This window comes from Diabrotica undecimpunctata, chromosome 3 (assembly GCF_040954645.1).
Source record: "Diabrotica undecimpunctata isolate CICGRU chromosome 3, icDiaUnde3, whole genome shotgun sequence".
Taxonomy (NCBI): Eukaryota; Metazoa; Arthropoda; class Insecta; order Coleoptera; family Chrysomelidae; genus Diabrotica; species Diabrotica undecimpunctata.
The window spans coordinates 21,122,353-21,148,131 of NC_092805.1; the positions used below are offsets into that span (position 1 = coordinate 21,122,353).

Consider the following 25,779-nt stretch of genomic DNA (forward strand, 5'->3'; position numbering starts at 1 on the left):
CCGACTTATTTTGTAATGTGGTGCACATATCTGGTTGGTGTTATTTCCCGGGCTTCTGCTCATTGCACCGTTCCCTCAATATCAGCTTCTCCAGACCATGTCCACGCACCGCATGACGAGAGTAAGTGGTGATTTTTTTGGTAACAATGTTTCGGTTCCTTTTTATAACGTTTAGCTGTCTAAGGTTCGATTCGTCGGTTCTTTTTACGTTTCAGGGTATTCCCAACATTTTTCGTCAATAAAACGCGTCTACGGTGTATTTATCAGCTTTCTTTAAGGTTAAGGAATAGCATACAGGCTCATATAAAAAATGGAGAAGATAATTGCTTTCACCAGTGACTATAGGACAATCAAAGTCTGACGAGTCACGTTTTGAAGATCTTAGAAGATATTAGGGGACAGAATTAGCAATACTCAATTCGGATTTAGGAGTGGCTTGGGTACGAGAGAAGTACTGATACAGAGATGCAGAGATATAAATCAAAATGTATACATCTATGTAATCGATTTTGAAGGCTTTTGACAAGATCCGACATAACACAGTGCAAGAAATATTGAAAACAGTTGGATTGAACGATAAAGATTTACGAATAATTACAAATCCATGCATCAAGTGCAAGAATAAAAGTTAAACAAGAACTATCGGATAAAGTAAATATAAAAAGAGGAGCGAGACAAGGCTGTATACTATCGCTTTTATTCTTTTTAACTTGTATTTAGAGAAAATATTTAAGGAAGAATGAATGGAGACAACAGAAGGTATTATTGTGAATGGCATAACTGTGAAGAATATTAAATATGCCGACGATACCTTAGTGCTGGCTAATTGCGGAAAAGACCATTAAAATCTAATTAAAAAAATAAAACAAACCTGTGATCAGTATGGATTAAAATTTAACGTTAAGAAAACTACTGAACAGAGTAGAGAAACTTATGTATCTCGGCAATAATATCAATGGGTGCTGGAATCCAAGTGCTTGAATAGGGTTGGAGATGTGAAACCACCCTGCAGGAGCCCTTTTGTTGTGATGAAGTCTGTGAAGATTGTTGTTCCCATTTTAATAGACACTTTATTTTCTTTATACAGAGCTTTTGTAGCTTCTATGAGTTCTGTCTGTATTTCTAATTTATACATTGCCTCCCATAGTTCTGACCTTGGTACAGAGTCATTCGCCTTTCTCAGGTCCACAAATGTATATATCTATTGTTTGCTTTTTTCTTTTCCAACAGTTGTTCCAGTGTGTATATATGGTCTATGCATGAACTTCCTGCCGTGAAGCCTGCCGGATCCTCAACGATGTTGCCTTTTATCCCTTGTTCTATCTTTTCTCACAGTATCTTCCCATATAATCTTCCAATTGATGATATTACGCTTATTCCTCTGTTGTTTTCGCATCCATCTCCTTATAGTTTTCTATCTCCTTTCTTAAATATAGATGTCATATATGCCTCCGTCCATTCCTCTGGGAGATGTTCTTCATTTATGGCTTTCTGAAATATTCATTTTATTATCCGGTGTAATTTTTTTGAGCCGTACTTTATAAGCTCAGGTGAGATGCCTCCAGGTCCCGGTGCTTTCTTATTTTTGATTGCTTTTATGTCCTTTCTCATTTCCCTATCTGCTATTTCTATTTCTTGTTGTGGGGATCTACTTCGTCTTCACCTGTTTTCTTTTCCAATGAATTGTGGTCTTTGTTCTGTTAACAGTTCCCTGACCTTCCATTCTTTGTCCTATATATTTCCCAATTTAATTTTTTCTTTTGAGTTTTGTTTCAATCCTCTCAGTACTTTCCATGACTCCTAAGTTCTTGTACCTCCTATGTATGTTTATGTTTCAATATTTAAGCAGGTTCTTTCCCATTCTTTATTCTTTTGTTGTGTTATTTGTTTTTTCACTTCTGTATCTTTTTCTCTACATTCTTTATAAACTTCATCGTTGTTTGTAGTCAGCCATTTTTTGTATAGTTGCTTTTTTCTTTAGTTATTCTTTTTGTTGGCTCATTTATTTCATAACAGTGCTGTTTATTTGTTATATGTTCTTTCTCTCCAAGGGCTTCGAATTCTGCTTGTTTACTCACCTTTATATGCTCGTATATTTCTTCGTTGTTGCCGTATCTGAATTCTATTAATTTTTGGTCTAGACGTTGTTTGTATAGTTCTCCAGCCCGAGCTGTTTTTGTAAAAATAAGGAACGTACTGTGCATTTACAATTTTAGTATTCACCTTCGCGTTAGAATGACACATTGCTGTATCTTTCCAGTACTACTGTAAGCAGTGGAAGTTGGACTCTAAGTGAGGCTATACTTTAAAGCTTGGAAGCCTTTGAGATGTGGGCATACAGACGATTACTAAGAATAAGGTCGGTCGACAGAGTTAGAAATGAGAAGCTACTTAGGCGGCTGAACCAAACAACACAACTGGTTAATATGATAAAGAGATTTAAGCTGGAATACTTAAGTCACATTATGAGACATCCAGAAAAATATGAACTTTTGGTTCCGTACCAATGGTACGGAAAATCAGCTACATTATTTAGAGCTGATGTCATTGAAGTCACGATAGAGAATAAGGTAGCCAACATGATATCCAACGATCGATAACGGTCATGGAACTAGAAGAAGTTGGTGATGTCACTTTTCCATTTCTTGGTGAGCTTTATCATTGCTCCCTTGGCCATTGGCGATCTTCTTTTGATTTCTTGGGTGCATCCTCGAGAGTTGGTTATGAGGGTACCCGATATATAAATTAATTCACCACTTCGATGTTTGATTGATTCTGACAATTTTTGACTGATTGTTATTTCTTCTATCTATGATCATAATTTGTATTTTTGGATATTAATAGATATTTATTGATGGATTTAAAACTTACATGCTGAAGCAGCTCCGTCAATTCTTCCAAGGATACGGCGAAAAGCATTGTATCATCTTTGTACCTTAGTTGTTTACTCTTTTGCCGCCGATGGATATGCCCCCTTCTCATTCTGAGATTGATTCGCGCATAATGTTCGTTCCATAAATGTTAAACAGCATGGGGATTATCACGCAGCCTTGCCTGCGTACACCCTTACGAAGCCTAAACGGTGTTGTCAGTTCTCCATGTACCCTCACTTTTGCGAAAATTTCTACACACAGGTTCTCCAGTAATACGACTAGATGTTTTGGAGATCTTGATATTTCCACGTTGTCCCATCTGACACAGTCAAATGCTTTACTGTAATCAATAAAACACACGTGCCCCTTTCTTTCATCCATCCCGCCTGTTCTGGTATTTTAGGAAGCAAAAACGGCTTAAGTATTTCTAAGATAATCTACAGCATGCTTTTGCTAGCGAGTTTTAAGGGTAATGGTGCGGTAATTATCGCATGTTTCTTTGGACTCTTTTTTGTCAATTGGTACATATTATACTGAGTTAATCTAGTCATTCGGCCTCTTGCATGTTTGCTATATTATGCTTTGGCAGATCCTGTATATTATATCTGCCCCCGCTTTAACTGTTGTCGGGATCATTTTTGTTGTTACCTGATCTATATCCGAGGCTTTACGCTCTTTTATCTTTTTGAGTGCTAATTCCACTTCTGGTCTTATAATTGTTTTCTCTAATTCAATATTATCTACTGTAATTGTGGAGGTTGTTTTTTTATGATCAGCCATGATATTTTCGCAATGTGAGTAACATATGAGTTATTTGTACTTTATTTGTTATTGTCTCTTCATTTACTGCCCTTATAGTATTATGATTTGGTGCGAAGTTTCGTGTGATTTGCCTTATTATAAGGAACATATTCCTAGTTTCACTTTTATTTTGATGTGCCTCAACTTCCTGATAGTTCATTTCCGTACTTCATAGTACTTAAATGTACATACCATCTCTGCATAGTTATTTTACTTGCATGTGTAGCTTATTAAATTTTGCTCTAGAAGCTTCACTGTCCAAGCTCCACGCCTTTACCTCGTTTCTTACTTGTATTCATCCCATACCTGGTCTTGTACCCTCGTTTTCTTTTTCCCTGCTTGTGCAGGTCTTGTTTTTGTTCATCTCCATGAGTTTGTCTCTGGTTTTTGTCCAGATAAAGTTTGGTGTGTCATCTGGGTTTATTTGAATTCCCGTTAAATTTTGAGTGACTATGCGTTTGAATTCCATAGTTCGTTGGAATCCCCTCACGTTCCAAGTTTGGTACCATATTTTCAACTTTAGTTCCGGTTTTATTCTTCCAGTAGCCAAGTTTCCAGGGGTTGCCTACACCCACATGGTCGGTAGCCCATTGCTCGCTGTTAGGCCCGTACAGCCCCAAGTGCCAGTTGGATCTTCCATTGTGTAGCTTGTCATTTCATTTATGTTGTACGTCAGAGCCTCGTCTGTTACCTAACAGGGGGTGCCAGGGAATAAGTTACAACTCGTGAAGTTGAGGTTGGCTTTTGCATTAACTCCATTTTATAGCAGTGATCAATAAAGGCTTTTGTGAGTGGTTTAAGTATTATCAATTTACTTACACTTACAAATACGCATCGTGCCATTTATTCAATTTCAAAAGAACTAGAAATAAAAAATACTTTAAACATAATTGGCGGAGCTGCATCGTTATAAAAAACGTTTATTCATCTTCATACTCTAATACATCTAATAAAAACCACCATTCGAAAACGAAACATATAATAAATACAGTAAAAAACAGTTAGGACTTATTTTACTAGAACGTAATAGTAGATATCAATAAGACGCTTCCCAAACTGTGTTCTCTACCGAATTTCTTTTTCGACTGGTCACTTCTACGTGTGCATCTAATCCATCGGATAATCGACTTAATCTTCTCGCCCAAGAACCCCGCATACCTAAAAAATAAAATGTTATTAATAGTTTCATGTAGGGATAACAATTTATTAGACGAGTTACGGACAATAAAGACAATGAACTCCGATCTTTAATAAACAAAATTAATAGTAGATACTACCTGCTCGGTTTTCACCCCTCGATGTGTTATTGTTGTCCCTGAAATTTTGCATCAGCTCCTCGTAATCGTAGTCGCTCTTCTTCAGACCGTGCTCATATTTAGCTTCTTTGGCTAACAAAGTTTCTCGTTGGATTTGAGTTTTTAGCTAAAATTAGTTACGGTTATATATATAATGATATTAATTGGAAGCTGACGCTTTGACGCCAATAATACATTCAAGCAAACATCTTCTGTATTTGGATAGTGTCATTTTTTGCAACATTTTTTGCAACTGCAACATAAATCAGTTCTATTATGTTGTTATTGGGCATTGTGAAGGAAGAGGCAAACTGTTGGCTGTAACTTAAGTACAGTGCAATATATAGATGTACAATAAACCAACTGGCAGCAGAACTACCGATTTAGCGTGCTTCCAAAAAAAGTACAGGAATTATAACTTAATGAATAATAATGTGGGGGCCTTGTAACTGGCTCCCTACATAAGAGGGTTGGAAATCTTTTGATTCCAAGCCTTACTTCAAAGGACTTGTGAATGGATGTATCTCCATAGGTTTGGTTCTTCAGTGACCGTTGAAGGATAAGGATTGTTAATGTGAGCAAATATAGCTCCAGAAAAATGAATCACTTTTAGTTTATCGATTTATAATTAACTATTTTTAGAGTAGAGAGGCCCAAAACGGCCGCAGCTGACTATACAATATCAAATAATTCTTTCTTTATCACACGTAAAAGAGAAAACCGTATTTATGAGAAAAATGCCCGATTTCGGTGTAGAGAAATATTTTATACATGAATTGAGAGTGTTTTAAAATGCACATGCCTCAAGGGCGGTGTGTGAGAACGAACTAATAAAATACTACTTGATGCGTAAAGTGAAGATTATCCCTCTTGTATTTAGGTGTGAAAACTATTTAAGAGGCTGTGGCGCCAAAGAGTCGGCTATCCCGAGCAAACTTGATGAAATAACTATTTTACTAATTCTACACTAAGAAAAGTATAAGGAATTATATTTTAAAGACAATATGTTCATTTCTGGAACAAATAATGATGATGTTTCCACGACATCTGGTTTTTTTGCATGTGAAAAAGTTAAGAAATAGGAACAAAGTTTATACTCTTAACAATCTTTATTAGATCAAAAATGACATGTTTATCCAAATCCAGAAGTTTTTAATCCTTGGCATAAAAGAACTTACCTCTGATGGTATATCTGGAATGACATACTGCATAATTCCAACCAAAGCAAAGACGACATGCTTAAAATAAAAACGAATAATTAGTTTTCTGTACATATATTATAAAGGAAAGTTAGTCCAGATTTACTTTATCTAATAACAAAGACACCAATTTTATAATAAAAGTACGAAATTACCTCAAACACTACAACAAATGCCAGTCTGCCTGCGAACACGTGCCAGTATTGAGGACTTAGTCCATAGGGATCAGTTTCGTTGGGTGCATTCCGATAACCTAACAATAAATTATTATTATAAATCATTGTTTTTTTATTAATAACCAAATTGTTACCTCTATATTGACAAAGGTCTGGAGGATTTGGTATATCAGCTCTCATATCCTCTCTGTAGTCGCTTGTGTTAAAAACTGAAAGAGAAATGACTATTAGTTTGATAAAATCTCTACCTGCACAAGGTTGCACTGGAAATAATAGTACACACAATTAGACGTGGTCGGAAGGGTATTGACACGATGTGTAAACCAGTGGTGTGTGTTAGAGAGGAAAAGTATCCGAAAAAAACATTATTTCGTCTTTAAGATCCTAAATTCGTTCGAAAACTATACTCAACGCAAGCCATACTTACAGCTGCTGAAGTTACTGAACACTTACTACGTCACTACGTGACTGTCCGGACCACACTAACCTTGAGAGCAGATAAAGCAACACACACGTCATACTCTACATCGTCATACTGCCGATCTGCAATTTTCTACTACGACACTACGGTTGTGTAAGGTTGCGTGCAAACTAATTCAATATTAGATGCGATAATACCATACTTAAAACGAAATGAGAAATTTTTATTCTAGCTATGTAAAAAATACATTTTATCCTATGTGTACTTGTAGAAGCTACTCAAAACCATCTCACGGGCCGAATTAAATTATTTGTTCTATGATCAGGCCATGGAATTCTTCTCCAGTGGAATATTTTAGTGGCGTCTATCTTTCCCATTTCCAGTTATCTTAGTCTTTAAAACACGCATAGATAGATACATAGATAGCCGGTGCCAGTTTCAGCTTGCGTAAAGGAGGGACTCTGAACCAAGTAGGGATCCTTCAGTACTCTGCGCAAAACAGACTGGGCGAGGGAGTCCTCAACCCCGACACGGCGCTTCCCCATGACTGATAGAAAAAAGGTACGAATAAAACTTGGACAAAAAAGTAGCCGCGGATCAACTGAGGGCATGTGCGGTACCACAAAGTCGCAAACGGCAATTAAGTTGACTTCACCGGCTGTGATACTGCGAACACTTACCAACCCGTCTGGCATACGTAGTGTTTTAATGCCAATATACTCCTTAAGCGATGTCAGATTTTAAAACAAATACAGATTTACCCCAGGTGACTAGGTTGCATTCAAAATCTCACACTGATTTATCAGTCTATCCCAAGGATTCTGTTGGGGATAAAAAACTGACTCTATAGAAACCCCATAACTCTGTACGTTAGTACATATGCCAGAAGTCTACTGTCCGAGGAGAGATTTACATAAATAGAAACAGAAATGAATGAAATTAAATGGGATGTCATGGGTATCAGTGAAGATAGAAAGAGAGGTGAAACTTTGAAAACACTGGAATCAGGGTATATATTCTTAGATTGACCCTGAAACTATATCAGGCATCGGTTTCTTTTTGTCCATAAAAACCACGCAAACAAGATAATAAATATCCAAAGTATATCATCTAGAGTAGCATATTTTATTCTGAAGTTAAACAGTAGATATCAACTCAAAATTATCCAAGTATACGCTCCAACAACAGACCATACAGACGAAGAAATCGAAATGTCTTATGACGATATATCTACTGCGCTTAATGACTCTCGTACTTAATTCATAATTTTATGTGGCGATTTCAAAGCAAAAATAGATGTAGCAGAGGTGAAGCACAGCTAGAAACATCTTTGAAAAAATTAGGTTTTCCGGGACGAAATGACCGAGGAGAAACGCTACTAGGATTCCTACTCCAGAATAATTTATTCAACATGAACAGCTTCTTTCACAAAAAGATGGACCTGGAAAAGTCCAAACGGTAGAACAAGGAACGAAATCGACTACATCATAAGTGACAAAAAACAAATAATTAAAGATGTAACAGTACTCAACAAGTTCACCACAAGCAGTGACCACAGAATGATACGAGCGAAAGTCCAAATCAACATAAAAAGAGAAAGGAAGATAATGATTAAAGATAAATCTCATGGTATTTGGATAACCCCATTAGATATCAACCAATATCAGGCACATATCAATAATAAGATACTACTGCATGAAACCTCCGAGAACGATCTTACCGACTTGAATATTTACCGACGGCCAAGAGCAGACAAACGTAATAGAGAAATACTACCTACACGTTGGGCTGACGACATCAGGCGTATCACCAAAAATTGGCAAACAAAGAGCACAAAAAGAATAGAGAAGTTTAAGAGAGGCCTATGTCCAGTAGTGGACGTGATAAATGAAGGCTGGATGATGATGAGATAGATAGCAGTAGAAATTTTTTAGCGATATTGAAATTTGGCTGTCTTTCTATATTTTAAACTGGTAAATTTTGATCCATCTTGAAATATCTCTACAAGACCATGCAAAAAGCAGTACTGATTGTAACGTCCCGATGTGTATGAACATCTTTGGGATGTGTTCCAGCATAACAGACCACCTAGGGCTCGATGACACGAAAAGAGTCTCCCCAAAGCTCATTTCTTTAGATATCATAGCTATCTGGGAGATGGCTACGAAAGAACATGTTTAGGTGATAAATAAATACAATGAGAATTTGAAAATTGTCTTTATTTTATGTGTGTATGCATTGTTGATAGTAAACCTTTGTAAGTAATTAGTAATGAGTGTAAACTTGGAGATATATTATTACACTATATAACTATAATAATACACTGCTAGTCGAAAGTCCCCTCTCCCCTCGTATGTTTTATACGGTTATAATTATAGTAGTGAAATTTGAAATGAGAAATAAACGGATGTAGGCTTATCAACTAATCATAACAGCTGACGTAATAGTGATAGATGGCGTTACAGGGCCACTGTGACCGATAATTTTAAATAGGACCTTATGATAAGTGATATCTCGTTTGAAAGGTATTGAAAATACCTTTGATCAATAATGAATTTGATTTTGATGAATAAATTAAATATTTACTAAATTTATAGCTAAGCATTTAATTAATAAAGATTCTAACGTCCGCCTCTGGTTATTTATCAAAAAAGTTGACGTTTTTCAATTGTCGGGTTGTTTTTACTTTGTTGCCAAAGGAGAGTACACTGAGTAATGTCCAATCAAATTAATCAACAGCCAGATTACGTAAAAACATTTTTTTTAGTCACGAAAGTACTTTTCCCTCAATGAAAATGTTAACACACACAATGTGAGTTATTGGAGTGACACAAATCTACACGTCTTTCGTGAAAAACATACTTAATTTCCAGAAAAAGTAAATATTTGGGCAGGTAACCAGTGAAGTATATCGGGAGATGTTACAAAACGCAATAGAGCCGTTAATTCTTGAAATTTTGGAAGATAATCCATATGAATTCGGCAACTTGGAAATAATGTTTCAACAAGATGGTGTTGGTACAGTAAGACGTTACCTAGATGAGGAATATTGTGGTATATGGATTGAACGACGAGGTTCGATAGAATCGCTAGCTCGGTCACCGGACCTCACACCATTAATTATCGGGCACAGTGGCTCTACGTCATCTCTTATTACGTCACCTGTTATGACTCGTTGAGAAGCGTACATCTGTTCATTTCCTTCCTCCAAATTTCACTATTATACGTATAACCATCAAAAAGATACGAGGGGAGAGGACTTTTGGCTAGCACTGTATAATAATATATGTGTAGGTACTAACCTGATAATGAAGCATCTATATATCCAGTCAGAGTAAATGTCGGTGAGTATTTCACCTTATACACCATTCTTGGAATGAAATCGCTAGTATACGCTATCACAAATCCCTAAAAATTTGACACATTGTTTTAAAATGTAAATCGTTAATAATGATGAAAGGTCAAATGTCTATCGCGAATTAAATTATTCTAGTTTGCGCTAAGGCCTTCACCTCATTCCAAGACTTTCCTTGGCCTCTTATCTCGTCCATGATGGATCTTCTCCAAGTTTGTGCTGGGCGACCTCTTTTTCTTTTCCCTTGGGGATTCCACTCTAGGGCAGTCTTTGCGATACTGCAACTATTTTTTCGGAGTGTGTGACCGATCCAACCCCACTTTCTGGACTTAATTTCATTTTGTACCCTCTTTTGTTCGGTCAGGTGTAGCAGATCGTCGTTTCTGATGGTGTTAGGCCAGAATATACGAACAATTCTTCGTAGACATTTGTTAACAAAGACCTGCAGTTTGTCTGTGAGGGTGTTTGTCACTTTCCAGGTTTCACATCCGTAGAGTAGAACAGACATGACATTTGATCGGAATATTCGGATCTTTGTCCTTGTAGTATACTCGCCAGATCTCCAAACAGGGTTGAGCGTGCTGAAAGCTTGTTGAGCTTTTCGTATCCTCATACGAATATCGTCTTCTGTACCTCCGTTTTCTGTTATGACACTTCCAAGATACGTAAAGTTTTCCACATTTTCAATCTGCATATTGTCGATAGTAAATAGCGTGTTGTTCCTTGCATTTATTCTCATGGACTTGGTTTTACTAATATTGATTTTCAAACCTATTTTATTGGCTTCAGTGGAAAGTGTTTCCAATTGGTAAGCCAGATCTTGGAACCCTTGACCTAATAGACAGATATCGTCCGCGTATTCTAGATCGCTTAGGCGTGTGGTTAACGTCCATTGTATCCCTCTTGTGTCGGAGTCTAGTTTGGAGAGAACATAGTCTATAGCTATGTTGAAAAGAAACGGACAAAGCACACATCCCTGTCTAACTCCAGTAAGTACGTTGAATTCGTCACTGTTGATCCCATTGTGTGTCACGACGCTACATTTCGCATCAGTATATAGTGACTTTATAATAGAAATTATTTTTTGCGGGATGTTTCTTAGCTCTAAAAGCTTTTCAAAGTTAAGAAACTTTAATTATATTTTGAAATAAAATACCCGGTTTTGAATTACTATATTTTTGGAAAATTACTAGAATTGAAAAATCTAAACAAGGAGACAGAACGAAAAGCCACAAATAGCAAATACCGAAGAAATTATTAGAAATAACATGAAAAAATGTAGTGAAAATATTGTTCTGAAGGTATTTTCTTGTGGCATCTTAATGCAATTTACTACTTTAAGAACATACTTACATTGGAAACAACAGCTGCGTATGTTATTGCTCTCAGTATACCATACCAAGCACCAATGTCTTCGACTCTTTCCGCTAACGGTCTTCGGGCTTGAGTCACCATCTTATAAGCATCTAATCTTATTTCAGCTATATTGTTTAACAAGGCACATAATGGAGCTAAAGGAAATGCAGCTACAAATAGAGTGACGAATCCATATTGGAGAACTAAACAAAATAAAAGATGTATTATATTATCTTACATTGCGGTACAGACCATAATTATAGTTTTTAATTCTTTTAATTTAATTCTTCCTAAATTGATCTAACTGAATAAGACAATCATATGTGCCATAAAAAATTTATTTATTGTTTAGAAGTTATTCTTCTTGCAATCAGCGTCTCCTGTGGTGTTTGCTGATCAAAATTGTAACATTTTTATTTTTTTTTGTAAATATAAATATAACTCCTTCGACATACGCTACTGAGTTGTGTTTTTTCAATTTTTAAACTGCTTGTTGCTAACTTGCGAAAGCGTGACGCGGTTCCTATAACATCTTAGGGAATTGAAATTGTATAGGAACTAAATCCTTGTTAACACCGCGAGGAGTATATTTGAATGTATGGTGTGTCAATTAAGACACACCATACTTTTTTGTTATAAATTGTAGGCATTTTTAAAAATTAATAGATTTCAATGGGTACTTTTTCTTCTTATCTATCTATGTATCTATCCTGTCTTATCTCATCTCTGGTAATTTATTTAAATCAAGTAGCAATTTTAAAAGCTTAGTTTCGAACCCACGACTCGCTTTTCACCACGAATCTAGCTGCCTTTCGCAGTATTAGTACTACAATTGGTGAAATTTCTATTAACATTAACAAAGGGTAACAGATTGGTATACCTATCATGGTTATTTGCACTTTCGAAACTGCTGCACAGAATAATTCGATCGATATCATTCCGAAGCATTCACGAATATTTCGCAGAAAGAAATTCTTCTACGTCCTACGCTTTTCTATCTTTCCTTGCATTACAAGCTGTAGACACTCATCTCCTGTGCCTCTCAAAACGTGGAAAAGGAACTCAACTTTTTTTTTTATAGTAAATATAATTTCTGGTTTAGTATTTAGTCTTTCCAGCACAGCTATCTTGCACTGTTAATAAGAAGCGTTTGTTTCTAATAAATTCCACAGGTTGTTTAGAAATAAGACGAAAAAACACAACTTTATTTTTACATCGTTTATATGTATAAAACTTTTGACATTTTTCAGAAAATTGATGAAGTACTTTTTTAGAAATAGACCTATAATGAGAAATAAAAATCATCGAAACTATGAGTATCATCAAGCCTCAACCCCTAATCTCTTGCCATACTGCTCCTCCATAGGTCGATCAGATACCAGGATATTCTAGTCTAAGTAGCAGATCCATTTAGAATTGTAAACTACATAGGTACTACGTTAGTCTTTTTATTTTTTGGTCCCGGACCAGGACTGGAACCAACGCAGATAAATCATTCGATAGGGAGGCCAATGCGAGTCAGCCGCCTAGCCCTGTTGGCTATTTCACAGACGTGACGTGTCTGAAATTATTAAACAATCTCAAGTTCTAGGGTTACTCGTTCACTGATATAAAGATAATTAGCCATATACGTAAGGTATCTGAGAAACTGCTGCTTTAAAATCTTAACTTATCTGCTGGGTTTATGGATAACACTCGCCTCGATATATGCCGCAACTCTACAACTCGATCTTACAGCTGTCACTAAGTTCGCGAGGAACCACTTACAATTCAAACGTAACGAGTGTTATTGGTACGCCTAGATTTTTTTCAAACTTTCTAAGTCGTTCACAAGGTACAAGTAATTACTTGTAAGACACTATGAATGCTTGTGTCTTCTTCCACAAGATATTTTGTTTTTAGTTATTTGAGGTAGAAAACGCGAGCAGATTTTGTCCTTTATTGCATATTATATATACAGGGTGTTTCAAAAAAGGTAACCCCGTCTCTAGGATAGGTAAAAAACTGAAAAATAATTGGGGTTTGCTTAGCAAAAAATTTTTGTAACGCCATCCGTTTTCAAGATACAGGGCGTTGAAGACAAAAAAAAATTACGCATTTTTTACGATTTTGCCGAAACTACTGGCAACATTGTAATGAAATTTTATACGAATATGTTTTGGAAGCTGATACATCCCATGAATTTGTTTTTATATCTGATTCTCATAGAGGGCGCTAGTTATACGGATCGTACTAAGTATTAGTCAATATAACTTTTTTAAGAGTATAATTATTAATCAAAATTTCAAGTAAACTTAAACATCATTCAATTTTACACGAAAAAGGTACTCTTGGTAAAACTCGATTCCGTTTTCGGAATATTTTGATTTGAAAATTATGAAGTAATAATTGATGCTGGTAGTAATGATAAAGTTCTAATTGGTATACCTCTATTTTCTCCAAGTGTGCCATGGAAATCTGACGTTATTGTTATGACGATAAATCAACAATAATTAGAGTTTTGAAACCTTGTTATTTGTAAAATCAAATCAAAATGTACTCAAATATTGAATACACTGACATGTTATTAACCTTAGGCGAATGTTTAGGATGTTCTAGTGCAGCTGTGACACGTTATGCAGAAAAGTTTCCTAGAAGAAACTTACCAAGTAGAAAAACATTTAGAGCCGTTGAACGACGTTGTCGAGAAACTGGGAATGTCAGACCAAATAAAATAAATTCTGGTAGACCAAGAACAACAAGAACAATTAATAAAGAAAATAATATTTTAAATTTACTTGATCAAGATCCAACAGTTAGCGTAAGGAATATAGAAACAAATACTTCTTCTTCAAGTACTTGGCGGATACTGAAAGAACAGCAATTACATCCTTATCATTACAGACAAGTCCAAGAGCTCTTGTCAGATGATCTACCGGTTAGAGTGGATTTTTGTAAAACATTGCAACAAAGGACAGCCCACAATCCAAATTTTTTAAAATGCATTCTTCTTACGGACGAGGCCACCTTTACGCGACAAGGTATGTTTAACTCCCATAATGCACACTACTGGTGTGATGAGAATCCACAAGTCAAAAGGGTATCACATTACCAACACTCATTTAAAGTTAATGTTTCGGCAGCAACTTTAGGTAACAAATTAATAGGTTATCATATTCTACCTGGAAATTTAAATGGTGATATGTATCTTGATTTTTTAAACAATTCCTTATTCGAGATATTAGAAGATTTAACGCTAAACGAGCGAAGATCTTTACTTTTTATGCACGATGGAGCTACACCACACTTTGATAGAAGGTGTCGTAATTGGTTGAGTAATCATTTTCCGAATCGATGGATTGGTAGAGGTGCAGAAGCTCCGATTCATTGGCCTCCTCGGTCATGCGATTTTAACCCGTTGGACTACACAGTTTGGTCGTATATTAAGGAAAAAGTCTATACTACAGAGGTAAATTCACGCCAAGAATTGGAAGAAAGAATTCAACGTCAATTTAATGACATCATAGCTGATCCCCTACCGTTTAGAAGGTTAATGGAATCTTCAGAAAAAAGAATAGACTTGTGTATTCGCGAAAACGGAGGTCATTTTGAACACTTACTGTAATTGAATTTTATTTTATGTTCTTAGTCATTAATTTAATTTTTTTCTTGTGAGTTTTGTTTAATTACTAACTATTTTATACCAGCATCAATTATTACTTCATAATTTTCAAATCAAAATATTCCGAAAACGGAATCGAGTTTTACCAAGAGTACCTTTTTCGTGTAAAATTGAATGATGTTTAAGTTTACTTGAAATTTTGATTAATAATTATACTCTTAAAAAAGTTATATTGACTAATACTTAGTACGATCCGTGTAACAGTGTACAGATCCGTGTACAGATATAAAAACAAATTCATGGGATGTATCAGCTTCCAAAACTATATATATATATATATATATATATATATATATATATATATATATATATATATATATATATATATATATATATATAGAGAGAGAGAGAGAGAGAGAGAGAGAGAGAGAGAAGGGTATTAGGCAAAAAGATAATACCTTCAGAGCTCTTGTACACGTTAAAATTAATTTTCCAAACGCCTCCTCTCGTAAATAATTCCAATGGAATTATATACGGGAGGCGTATGTCTGCAGTGGACTCAAATGGCTTATGATGATGATACTTAAGCCATAAAGATGGAAATAATCTTATGAATAGATAAATAATGACTATTTTTGTGAGAATTTCGAACAGAAATAGTGTAACAGTATTGTCGTTAACTAGATAAAATAAATTTCTTACTCATTTCTAAATACTCATCAAACAGAGCCAGTCTTCCTGGGTCTTGTAAATGATAATCTTCTTCCCACCTGGTATGTTGTCTAGTCAAATCCTTCGTATTAGACTTATGTGCTCTCATTCGCCACCAATTGTAAAATGCTCTAAAAATAATTAATAATGAAAATAACAACATACGTTTCCAATATTTAGGTAATTTAAAATCTACCCTAAAAATTGACCAATCATCGTCAGAAATTTTTATATGAGTTTTTTATCTGCAGAATATGTATTTTTTAATGTAAATCCACTTAGTTCAATGGATGGTGTTCAATTTTCCTCCAAAACTGGATTTAGATCCCTCCAAAAATATCTATTTAGCCCTACATACTCTCACCTCTTCATTTGACCTGAAACTTTATTTAACCAGGTACCGCTGGTTTCATCAAGACTTTTAAACCTCCTGACGTAAAATTATATCTATTGGATATGATTTTGTTTGTATCGTTTGACGATTTCATACGGTTACGGTTTTAACATTGTTGTTACAAATGGTGTATTTTTTTTGTCAACCAAAGTAACATATATGCTTTTTTAAATTACCGGTAGGACCTCTATTAACTTGTACATTATGGTATTGAGTATAAATTGAGGATTAACTGTTCTATTAAACATTTTTCGTAATTTTCTGATTCAGATCATTATGATGATCTCCCGACTTGGCGCCTGATGTAATAACTAAAAGGGCACTCGTTATGGAGCCCATTTGCCCACCACCATGTATGATAACAAACCTACTTCCTTTTGAAATATTTTTGAATAATTATTTACCACTATCATCTTACCAGCTGTCCTTTGTAATGTGTCCGGTATGTACATAGGTTTCATCAACATATACAATCGGCTTAGCTTTACTTCTGTAGTATTTAATAATATCTAAATACTTAGGACGGAGAGCACGAATATCATTCCGTTTAATTAATCAACGTCGATTATCTTGATTATCTTTTTGTTTTTTTTTTTCATTTAAATCCCAAATCTTTTACAATCCTCTAGAGAGAACTCATACCTCTAGTTCACTCACACACCTCTTCAAGCATTTTCTGCAAAAGTGTAAATGATTTACGACAACCTTCAGTTGTCGACAACCTCAAAATGGTAAATTCTATATTTAATGAACTGTTTGTCGCTAAAGTCTGTCATAGTTGCTTTTTGTTTAGAAGCTGTTGTAGCTGGAAATTATTGTGAATTATTTGAATCTGCTTTTGTAAATATATTTTCTTGTTTAATTATTCTTTCTAGAAGATGTACAGATACTCGTAGTTATTCATACTATTCGGATCATTCTTTCTGAGACTGGAAAATATAATGAGAATGAATTGCAAACTAGCTTGGAATCCTCGTTTAAGTTTCAAATTTTTCCAAAATATTTCTTATCAGCTCTCTGTATATCCTAATCATTATATAATTATGGTTTTAAAGATAAAATAATCTCTAAAGCAAATTTTGTTTATTGTTTAAGTTAGTAATACAATTTTTCCGGGGTCAAATATAAAATTTGATTTTCATATTGTTCAATATTTCAACGCCACTGCACATCTGTCTCATTGTCTACACGATAAAATATTTCGTTGAACTTCTTGCCACTGCACTTAAAACCTTTACAATAATGTCATAAAAGAGTGTTTTTTTCTGTCATAAATCGTTATTTATCTGTTTTTTCTGAGCAGTATTCTTGATGAATTGTTCGACTTTTTAATCGTTCTTTATTAGGATCATCATCATCAAGGCCTTTCATTCCTGGTGGAAAGTTTGCCGCTCTTACTTAGAGCTCTCTGAATTACTCTACATTCTTCTTGTGCATTGTTAAAGTTTTTTGTATGACTTGGCTTTCCTTGCAATTTTCTTCCATTTATTTCGATCTGTCCGTAGTTCCTTCCAGTATCTCACTTTCAGGATTTTGATATCTCTCATGACCTGGTGCTTACATCTTTCTCATCTGGATCTTCTCCTTGGTCTTTTAGTTTCAGACTTCCATCTGGTGACCTTAATCAGTAGATCGTTTTTCTTCTGTCTATGTTTCCCAGCCATCTTCGTCTTTGCGTTTGAATAAATCTAACTATATTTTCTCCCTTCATTATGTCTCTTAGTTCACGGTTCATTCTTCTTCTCATTATTCATTCATTCTCATTCTAATATTCTTAATTTTTACTCATCTTTATCTGTGAGGTACATTGTCTCAGCTGCATATGTAACTTCTGGTCTGATTGCAACTCTGTATAATTTCTGTTTTGTATTTCTGAAAAATGTCTTGTCCCTCATTAGCCTATGATATCTTTAGTATGTTTTGTGGCCTGCTAATATTCGCTCGGTTACTTCTTCACTTCTCTTATGTTTGCCATTCTCAATTACTCCCAAATATTTAAATTGTTGAACTTTTTCAAAAGTGTACTTTTCTATCTTGATTTCTCCGGTCTTGTTATCTTCTCTTTTAGAGCAGCGTAGATATTTTGTTTTCCTGCTTTAATTTCTAGACCTCTTTTCCATGCTACATTTGCCGCGAGTTTTGCTGCTTCCATTAGGACTAAATTCAATCCAAGTAATAAAAAAAGACGATTTATAAACTCATAAAATAAAATTCTGGACGATTTAAGAATAAAACTGAAGCACTGAAATATTGTGAAAAATAAATTTAGATGTGTTAACTTACGGGTTAAAAAGCTCCACAAAATTATTAAATATTTGTTTTCCTATCATGATAATTGACAGCTGAATGCAAAGTTCACTTAAACAACCAGCTGGATCACAGATATCGCCTTTAACTCTTAAAAATACAGATTGCCTAGTTACAGTATCACCAGGGTATTCATAAAATCTACCCTAAAAAAAATATAATTACTCTCTTAAATTCTATCCTTATAAAATATAGCTATTTAATAGAAATAGTGTTTAGATGCTGTAGACCAATTTTCTTCAAAAAATGAAAAGATTGCCTTAACTTTGAACTGCAATAGTCCAGTCATAGTCCTAATGGTCGGTTTGAATATTGTTCTAGTAAAAACTATTAAATAAACACATTCTCAAGAAGTAAGATGTGAGATTGTTTATAATTATGTTTAAATCGTAAATATCAAATAAGTACATAAATATAAAAACTATTAAAACTAAAATTTGGGTTAATGTAATAGTTGACCTAAATTATCGTATTCTGACTGATTGTAGATGCAAGACAGTTCTGATTCACTCTCACTAGTATCTTCTCCATCATTGATTGTTAAATCTTGCACCTCGTCCATAATGTGCTCTATTTCCATATATCCTTCTTCAATCTTCTCTACGTGAAAGTAAATGATTTGCCAGTTTTGAATTGTTAATTCTTGAAATGTTTCTTGTATTAGCTGCGGTACCTCAACTAATTTGAATGTGCTAGTGTAGAAGATCTGTTCAGTATGAACAGATATTTACTTGGAGGAAAAACATTTGTTAACCTCTGTTTTATTAAAAAATGATTATCCTTTATCGTTTATAAATAAAGAATTTTTAACAATCGACCGAATAGGACAGAACAACTTAGAACGGGATCCTACAGCATACACAAGGAATAATACGAGGAAAATAACAATACCATACATAAAAGGATTATCAGAAAAACATTAAAAGGATAGGAAATAAATTCAACATTTTAACAACATTCAAAACAACAAACACATTGAGATCTATTTTGTCTTAAACCAAACCTAACAATGGACAAAAAAGGACAAAGAATTGCATTTATAAAATACCTTGTGCATGCGATAAGTTTTATTTAGGTGAAACATCAAGGCCATTAAATGTTAGAATAAGTAAACATCAATAAAATTAATTTAACCTTTAATTGTGGCTTATTCCCATTTAAATAGTAATTATTACTTTAACATGCCACAAGAAAATAGCTTCAGAACAACAATAGAAGAATTTTTTTACCAAGTAACAAAATACATAATTTATTAATATTTTGTATTTTGAAAGCGACTTCCGAAGTGGAAATTGAAACGTGAAAAAGAGCTTATTTAAAATAAAAAATTACATTTAGTAACTTTTAATATTAATTTTAGAATTGTGAATTATCTACATTTTTATCTTTATAGAGTGATGAGTGTCTTACCACCCGGCAAAATAGCGGAAAGGATAGAAGACACATTAAGTTGTGAGATAGTACGAGATAAGGCTAGTTATTAGACGTGTCTATTTGACTTCAGTCATAATTATACGGATGACCTCGAAAATATTTTATTTTAATCATTTCTGATGTTAGAATAAATGATTCAATATATTAAGATATATTATAGTAAAAAACATTAATTAGTAGCGATTTTAAATTATAAATCTTTAAGTTTATTTAATAATAAAAATAACTCAACTGGAATATTTGACTAAACTAAATAGGTATGATCAGTCAGAAAACAATTATTGTATTTAGAATTGGTGTAATAGTTAGAGACGTTGTCTATCGATAAGAAGACTGGGGTTCAATTCACACCAAGGGTAAAATTTTTGTTATACTCAATCAAAAATAATAGAAAATATGATACATATTAGGTAACAAGTTTTCGAAAAACTCATTATTTACAATTTATTCTTATTTCAATGTTATAAAATAGAAATACAAAATATTTCAAATTCAATTCCAGTTTTACAATCTTCAGTTGTGAATGGAAAATAATCCATTGAAGACTGTTTAATGTCAAATCCTTCACTAAATTTTCAGTGTTAATATCAATTCCTCTGTACAGATAATGATTTTCAAAACAATTGACGACATTGGAATGGATGCGCGCGAACAGCTACCTGCTTTATAGCTAACCAAATCATCAAGCCTTCATGTTATCAAATAATAACACATCGAGAAGTGTTTTTTACGGTAAACAGAAACTTTTTATTGAAAAAACAATTCGTGAAAAGGATTTTAACGGTCGAGGAAAAAGTGCAAATTGTTGTCTGGCATGTGAATGGATTATCAGACAACATGATTAGACAACAATTTGTAAATATGTTTCCAAATAGGCCGGCTCCAGCACGATCAACAATTCAGTCTATTATACGTAATTTTTTTACTTATGGATCCGTGTTCGATCCAAGAGGAGTTCGCAGACGAAAGGAGGTAAATCCAGATTTGGAACTAAGGGACACTTTGATTTGTGCAAGTATTGAGCAAAATCCTACCCAATCAACACCTCGTCTCGGAGAACAATGTGGAATTCCAAGATTTAGAGTAGGTGAAATTTTGTAAAGACATCGATACCGTCCCTATAAACTTCATAAATCCAACGAACAATTCCCTGGGGATCAATATAGACGTTTAGAATTTTGTCAAACTGCAATGGAAATGTCACATCAAGATGAACATTTTTTAGAGAACGTTTTGTTCACCGATGAATGTACGTTTTCATTGCATGGCCGTCACAATTCAATCAATGCTAGGTATTGATCTCGAGGAAATCCTCGTCAGATTTATGTCGCTCGTACCCAGCGTCTTCGAAAAGTAAATGTTTGGGGAGGCATAATAGGGAATCATGTCATTGGTCCATTTTTTATAGACGGTATGTTGACTGGGCGGAAATACTTGGAACTTCTGCAAAATGAAATTGTCCCAGCCCTTTGTAATTTACCAATACCTTTCGATTCCGTATGATTTTAACACGATGGTTGTCCTGCACATAATTCTCGCATCGTCAGTGAATATCTCAGTGCGACTTTTCCTAATCGATTGATTAGTGGCCACGGATATTTTTTTATTTTTGTAGAATTTTTACTTATTTAAACATTCTTTAAAAGTTTTTACTTTATTTTCGAAAGTACGACGATACTATTTTGTCAATAAGATTTTTTGTTTTAACTTTAGTTTTTGTTTAGTTTTGTTTAGTGATTCAAAGCAAAACAATCTTAAACATAAATTCAAATTATTAAAAAAAAAAAAAAAAAGAAAACCACATGTGGGTTTTGAACTCTAATCGTCTGCGATGTCTGTATCGCAATGTCGAATTCTTACCACTAATCCACGAAGGATTTATAATTATTCCGTGACAAGAGTGTATGAAACTCCTCAAATCATAGTAGAAATTATTCTTGGTTAATAATTTAAAACTTTAGATTAAATAATCACTACACATTTTTGCTTTATTGTGGTCAATCAGTTTTTACTTTATGCGAAATTAAAAAATGGAAATACGTCTTACATTTGACGTTACTCATAATAATTATGACCGAGGTGATTTAGCTCGAATCTAACGTCTAAAGGTGTGAGACTATCGTTAGTGGTAATGTAATGTAATATAAATTATAGGTTTTTCCGATTATTTCTCACCTCTACGAGTTTCATCTCTTTTTATTTCACAAGGTAACTGTGTTTTCTATCTCTTACGTTAAAAAGCCGGGTGGTAAGACACTCATCAGTGTATATGTACGACTCTACTCCATTTTTTGTTTGCTTGAAATTGATAGTAGAGAACTTACCTTAAAAAATGCGATGTATATCAAAGAAGAATAAAAGTTCATGAATTCAAAAAAGAATATCTTAAAGGTATATGAGTTTTCGTATTCGGTTTGTGTTCTAGGGCTCTCTAAAGTAGTTAAATATATAGCTAACCTATGATAAAACTGAAAAAAAAACAGATATCTTTGTAAGAAATTTATTTAAGTCAACAATAAAATGAAAAATATATATCTACGTCATTATCTTCTCTCGTACACTGATTGAGCCATTGTTATCAATGAGGCATTAAACAACCTTAAATTTCTCAAAATGTGCAACATATTCTTGTCTATTTGTGAAGATCTTATTTAACAAGCATATTTATCAAGCAAAAATCTGCCGATTTATCCTAACTATGACTTGCCCTCTTTATGTTTCCATCAATAAGAAGTTTATTTGACCTTATTTTGTCCAATTTCAAATATAGATCTCGCTTGTATCTGTCGCATATATTAACCGGTTTTGCTATCCATTTTGTTTCAACCTGTTTCTTAATATGTCGATTAGAGAGTCACACCCGTCTCAAAGCTTGGATGTAAGAGCACTAACATCAGCAGAAATGGGAAGCGATCATAAATTGGTATTGTACAAAATCCGAATGAAAACACATATATGTGATAACAAAACACCAGAATACACCACAAAGATAAAAGTCGAAAGCTTGCAGGATGACTCCACAAGATACCTATTCCAAAAAAGATAACCGAAAAAAGCAGAAACACATATATCACAGAAAGTGATGGAGTCGAAGAAAGCTGGGAAAAATTAAATCTTAGCCTCGGCAAAGGAAAATCTTGGTGAATGAAATATAAATAAAAATAAATCCCAAGGCGAAGAACTCCATGGTTTTGTACAGAAGTGAAGAAAAAATGTAAAGAAAAGGAAAAAGCTTACCTGAAATAGACGTCAACAAAAATACAAGAGACATACCATAATTACAAGACAATTAGAAACGAAATAAATACACTTGTAAGAAAAATAAAACATGATCACTGGGAACGCTTTTCAAAAGAAATAGAACATGATTTTTACGGTGTGCAAAAGGAAATATGGCGCTTCATAAGAGGTCAAAGAACGGAGGTAAAGGAACTAATAGAACCAAAATACATAGAAAAGGATACGTGGATTGACTACCTAAAATAGCTATATGCAGAGGGAGAACAAACGACGCTAGAACCGAAAACACCAGAAATTAACACAAATGAATAACTTAATATAATATAAATGAACTAATTCTACTATTCAAAAAAGCAGATAAAAACAGCCTACAGAAGAATAAACTTGTTAAATACTACCCTAAAACTTACAACTAACATTTTATATGTGTAGTGGAAAAGTTTTTCGTAGTGGAAGATCATGTACAGATGCAATATTCGTTATTAAGCAAATTACTGAGAAATCACTAGAGTATAATAGACCAGCATTTCTGTGTCTGATTAACCTAAAAAAAGCGTTTGACAGAGTAAGACTCAAAGATGTAATCCATCTTAAGAAATGCGAAACAAAGAAATAAAAATACTCTGTTATGCAGACGAGGCAATATTGATAGCCCAAGATGAAGACAGTCCGCAAGGACTGGTCCACAGATTTAACATAAGAGCAAAAGAATTTAATATGACAATCTCATCTCAGAAAACTAAAACAATAGTAGTCAGCAAAGAACCAACCAGGTAAAATAGAAATTGATGGCATCAGTATTGAACAAGTAACGGGAATTAAAAATTATACTGTCCAGCTATAGAGACCTGGACAAAGAAGTGAGAAATCGAGTATAAAAAGCAAATACAGTAGCAGGATTCCTTAATAACACTATATGGCGAAACAGACACATTAACACTGAGATGAAGTCAAGAATTTATAAAGCCAGTGTAAGACCAATAATGACATATGCCTCAGAAACAAGACCCGACACAGCCACAACGCAAAAGCTACTGGAAACGGCAGAGATGGGAGTACTGAGAAGAATTAGAGGAAATACGCTGAGAGATCGAAAGAGAAGTGAAGACATTAGAAGAAAATGTAACGTACAGTGTGTAAATAAATGGATACAAAATAGAAAAAAAGAATGGATAACCACATAAGCAGAATAAAGGAGACCCGTGTCGTCAAAATAGCAAGAGATAAGTCACCAATCGGCAGAAGAAGTATCGGACGACCGGGTAAAAGATGAAGTGACAACCTACCATAGAGGTATTAATCCTCCAATGAACAAGCAGAATTGCTTATACAGAGGAAGAAGAAGAAGATACTTTGAAATTCTTTCTCAAATCATTATATATCCACTAGTTCTGATTTCTCCTCGGTTTTATATATACAGGGATGAGTGCCTTAAGAACCGGCAAAATAACGCAAAAGATAGAAAACATAATACGTTGTGAAATAAAAAGAGATGCAAGTAGTAGAGGTGAGAAATTATCGATATAAACCTATAATTTACTTTACATTACATTAGATCTATCGAAAGTTTCCCACCTTTAGACGTTAGCTTATGAGCTGGTTGACTTTAGTCATAGTAATACGTATCACGTAATGTAAGTAAAAACAGTTCAAGTACGAGTATGTTTTTATCCAAAATTAAAGTATTGATCAATAATAAACTGTGATTTGAGACGTCGCATACACTCTTCTCAATACAGAATTATCATAGCTTATTATTCTGTATTTATCAAATTACTACTAATTAAACTGTTTACTTACATTTACTTTATTGCCTTCAATCAGTTTTTACTTTATGCGAAATTTAAAAAATGTTAATGTTCGACGTCATACTTGTAATATTATGACTGAAGTCAACTAGCTCATAAGCTAACGTCTAAAGGTGGGAAACTATCAATAGTCCTAATGTAATGTAATGTAAATTAGAGGTTTCTATCGATAACTTCCCACCTCTACTACTTTCATCTCTTTTTATTTCACAACGTATTATGTTTTCTATCTTTTGCGTTATTTTGCCAGTTCTTAAGGCACTCATCACTGTAGAGTTTCTTTAGCGACTTTAGCTATAAGATTTTCTTACAGGCTTTCTATTATTTATTTATTTCTTCATGTATTTGTGTAAATTTGACGTCTTCCAATTTTTTTTTATGTTCTTTTTGTGTTCTAGATAAGTACTTTTTCTTTTAACTCCTGTGGTTTATATTTTTTTATTTTATGTATATTGTACAATCTTAAAGTGAATACGTTTCAAGAACTTACCTTAGTTAAAAACATAATAATTATTAAATTAATAACGGCAGCAGAAACAGAGGTAACGATTTTGGCATGTTTTTGTAAGAAGGCTGATTTACTTCCATAAATTACTGATACTAAAGACAGTCTATAAATTATTGTTCCTAATACTGCACATAATATAACACATACCTAAAAAATATAAAACAATAATAATCAGAATATTTTTTTAAACGGTATTCGCTCCGTGCGTGACTGACGCGACACTTCGGTAATATATATTATTTATCTATGCGCGACACTTACCGCCTTCATCTGACAGTTTTGGACCTACCAATTTTCAGG

At 34.0% G+C, this 25,779-nt stretch overlaps 1 protein-coding gene across 2 annotated transcripts in view; it reads right to left on the reverse strand.

Moving 5' to 3' along the window:
• Positions 1-4,636: 4,636 nt before the first annotated feature.
• Positions 4,637-25,779, reverse strand: part of LOC140436556 (anoctamin-4) — a 97,704-nt gene continuing 76,561 nt past the window's right edge. For both annotated transcript variants that reach the window (XM_072525470.1, XM_072525471.1), the window contains exons 14-24: positions 25,462-25,626; positions 22,248-22,391; positions 18,466-18,635; positions 15,780-15,919; positions 11,474-11,679; positions 10,068-10,173; positions 6,479-6,553; positions 6,324-6,421; positions 6,148-6,207; positions 4,952-5,096; positions 4,637-4,832 (exon numbers count right to left, since the gene is read on the reverse strand). In XM_072525470.1, coding sequence (XP_072381571.1) covers positions 4,711-4,832; positions 4,952-5,096; positions 6,148-6,207; positions 6,324-6,421; positions 6,479-6,553; positions 10,068-10,173; positions 11,474-11,679; positions 15,780-15,919; positions 18,466-18,635; positions 22,248-22,391; positions 25,462-25,626 — 1,431 coding nt within the window. In that variant the 3' untranslated portion in view covers positions 4,637-4,710. The remainder of the gene's footprint in view (positions 4,833-4,951; positions 5,097-6,147; positions 6,208-6,323; positions 6,422-6,478; positions 6,554-10,067; positions 10,174-11,473; positions 11,680-15,779; positions 15,920-18,465; positions 18,636-22,247; positions 22,392-25,461; positions 25,627-25,779) is intronic.